At 32.3% G+C, this 2,802-nt stretch overlaps 1 protein-coding gene across 1 annotated transcript; it reads left to right on the top strand.

Moving 5' to 3' along the window:
- Window positions 1-256: 256 nt before the first annotated feature.
- Window positions 257-1,561, top strand: LOC136970711 (uncharacterized). Its single transcript, XM_067265177.1, has one exon. The coding sequence runs from the start codon at window positions 257-259 to the stop codon at window positions 1,559-1,561; it is 1,305 nt and encodes a 434-aa protein (XP_067121278.1).
- The last annotated feature ends 1,241 nt before the right edge of the window (window positions 1,562-2,802 follow it).

Below are 2,802 nucleotides of genomic sequence, written 5' to 3'. Positions count from 1 at the left end.
AAAAACGGAATGTATCAAGGTCGACAGTAAAATAGTTCAAGCTATTGATAGAAGGGTTAAAAAACTGGAGGAAACCAAACTAGCGAGGATCTTACCGTTTGTCCGAAAATGCCGGAACCCTAGACCAGGGCTCCCTAGGCTCTTTGCCTTCGCTAAGACTCATAAAGAGGGAAAGGAAATAAGGCCTATTGTGGAAAAACGAAAAGCACCTACATTTATCCTGGAAAAAAGATTGCAAGAATATGTCTCCTCAAGGATGGAAAATAATAATTTAGTGGTAAAGGATCCTGTTTTGGTAGTTAAAGAGCTACAAAACATCGCCTTGAAGGATGAAGAAGTGGGAACTGTGTTAGATTATGAAAGTTTGTACCCGTCTATTAAGATTGAGTCCTGTGTAGAAGCACTTTTGGAGTTCTTGTTCAGAGAAAACACGACTTTAACACAACACAGAAATGAGGTTATAGAAATGGCTAACCTAGTATGTTGCGAATCCTTCTTCGTAAGCGAAGACCAAGTATTTAAGCAAAAAAGGGGAGTACCGATGGGAAGCCCAATTTCAGGGTTCCTTTGCGAACTGGTGGTTAGTAAAGTAGAAGAAAAAGTTTTGCGAGACTTCAAAAGGGATATAGCATACTACAAGAGATATGTAGATGACATTTTCATATTATGGAAGAACAATCGAGTAATTGCTAACTTTGTAGATAGAATTAACGAGAACCAAGAGGGCCTTCACCTTAAGCTAGAGCAAAAAAGCTCCAGGATGGTACATTTCTTAGACATTAATGTTATATTTAGCAAAGGGCATATATCCACTGGCGTATTCATTAAACCAACGCATAGCCCACTATATATTCCTGCAAGCTCTAATGACCCTTATAAATATAAGTTAGCGGCATTTAGAGCATTGATTAGAAGGGCCTTTATATACTGTGAGAATGTGATAGACCGGGATACAGAGATAGAAAGAATTATACAGATAGCAGGAACATTAGGTTATAAGAGGAAAGTCATCGAGGGAATTATTAGAAAATTTGAAGCCAGTTATGATAAAGGCACTAAGCACGGGCCTTACAGGTACACTAAATTTACATATAATAAGTATCTAGGAGGGATTATGAAAGAAATAGCAAGCATCAAGGATACAAGGGTGATCTTAAAAAGAGCTCCGAATTTGTATAAAATACTTAGGAACGATAAAGGGTTAGTTAAAAAAGAAGATAAGGCGGGTGTGTATAGGATTCCCTACGAGAACCAGCTAATAGGTATTAATAAAGAGTATGTAGGGGTTACCACTAGAAACTTAGGAATAAGGATCAAGGAACATAAGTATGATATTAGAAAAGGTTCCAATACAACAGTACTAGCCCAGATGGGGCAAGCAGAGGGATCCTTGGTACGATGGAATGAGGCGAAAATCATAAAACAGGTACATTCCCCAACTTTGGCAAGAACAGCTGAAAGGTTAGAAATTTACAGAAGCAAGTTAAAAGATAAATGTATTAACGCAAGGGACGCGGAAGGTCTTCCTTCGGCTTGGAAATATGCCGTTAAAAACTTATAAGAGGCACGTGAGCTCTAGTATATTTTAATGGTGAATTATTACTGGTTAGGATAGATAATATTATAATTGGATACGAGTATAACGTTTTTATATTACACTTGTTGTATCTTTTACAATGTTTTACTTTTTTATTGATGTTACTGGTTATATATTTAAATTTTTATTGATGTTACTGGTTATATTTTCAAATTTTGAAATTGATGTTCCATTTAAGAAACATTCTGTTTAACCTGAAGATGATCTATCGATTAGATCGAAAACGTTAGTTACATTAATAAATCTCTCAGCGAACATTAAGGTGTTGATTTAAGCTTTTTATAAATCTTTCTTTAATTTATAAATTTTGTTTAGTTATTTTAATACTTATAATGCAAGAGTCAATTAAACCAAAATTCTCAATCATTATAGTCTTATTTACTTATGATGTTTAGTGTTAGTCAGTTGGTGTAGGTGAGCTTTAACTACAGTAAACAAATTCTACTGTATGTATAAAATTTCTGAATATAATTAAATCAAATTACAATAAACTTAATAAATTTTATAAAAATAGAATAATGAACTAAAAGTAATCCCTAAACAAAAATAAAATGGTTTGGAATCGACTCTTTACATTTTTTAATTAAATAAATTATAATGAAAATATATTTTTATTATAATTGTTATATAGTTATAATACATATATATATTATAATTAAAAATATTGAAAAAATTATTAAAAAATAATGTATTAATTTTTTTTCCAAACCTGTTTTTAAATACACGGTGTGCAAAAAAAAAACCCCTACCACATTTCAAAGATCAATAACAAAAAATTTGTTCAAGATACTCTGAATTTTATTTCATCATATCAAAGAACACACAATAGAGTTTTTTTCAGCTGTTTTTGAAAAGAACATCTTTCAAATGGCAGTCATTGTTCAGAAATCAGAAATCAGATGCATGCCTGCATCTGATTTCTGAATTCCACAATAACCCAACAGGTTATTTCAGGAGGAACAGCAGCAATTTCTTTGTGAATAACATCCTTTAAAGCAGGGATGGGCAACCCTTTTCTATGTAAGGGCCGCATTTCAAAACTTTTGAACTAACTCAAGCCACATACAAGAGAAAAGAGAAAAAAAATGTCAGTAAATCACAATTATTCATATATAATTATATATTAGCATAGGTATACTTTTAAAAATTTAGCTTCTGGAAAACAGAGATAAACATAATATATCGGAAAATATTGTGCGTTAAAT

This window comes from Centruroides vittatus, unplaced genomic scaffold (genome assembly GCF_030686945.1).
Source record: "Centruroides vittatus isolate TY-2023 unplaced genomic scaffold, ASM3068694v2 contig_2105, whole genome shotgun sequence".
In the NCBI taxonomy this organism is placed as follows: Eukaryota; Metazoa; Arthropoda; class Arachnida; order Scorpiones; family Buthidae; genus Centruroides; species Centruroides vittatus.
This window is presented reverse-complemented; position numbering and strand designations above follow the sequence as displayed.

Bases quoted from the DNA above. Each gene is read 5' to 3' on its own strand.
- LOC136970711 (XM_067265177.1), top strand. From the start codon at position 257: ATGGAAAATAATAATTTAGTGGTAAAGGATCCTGTTTTGGTAGTTAAA.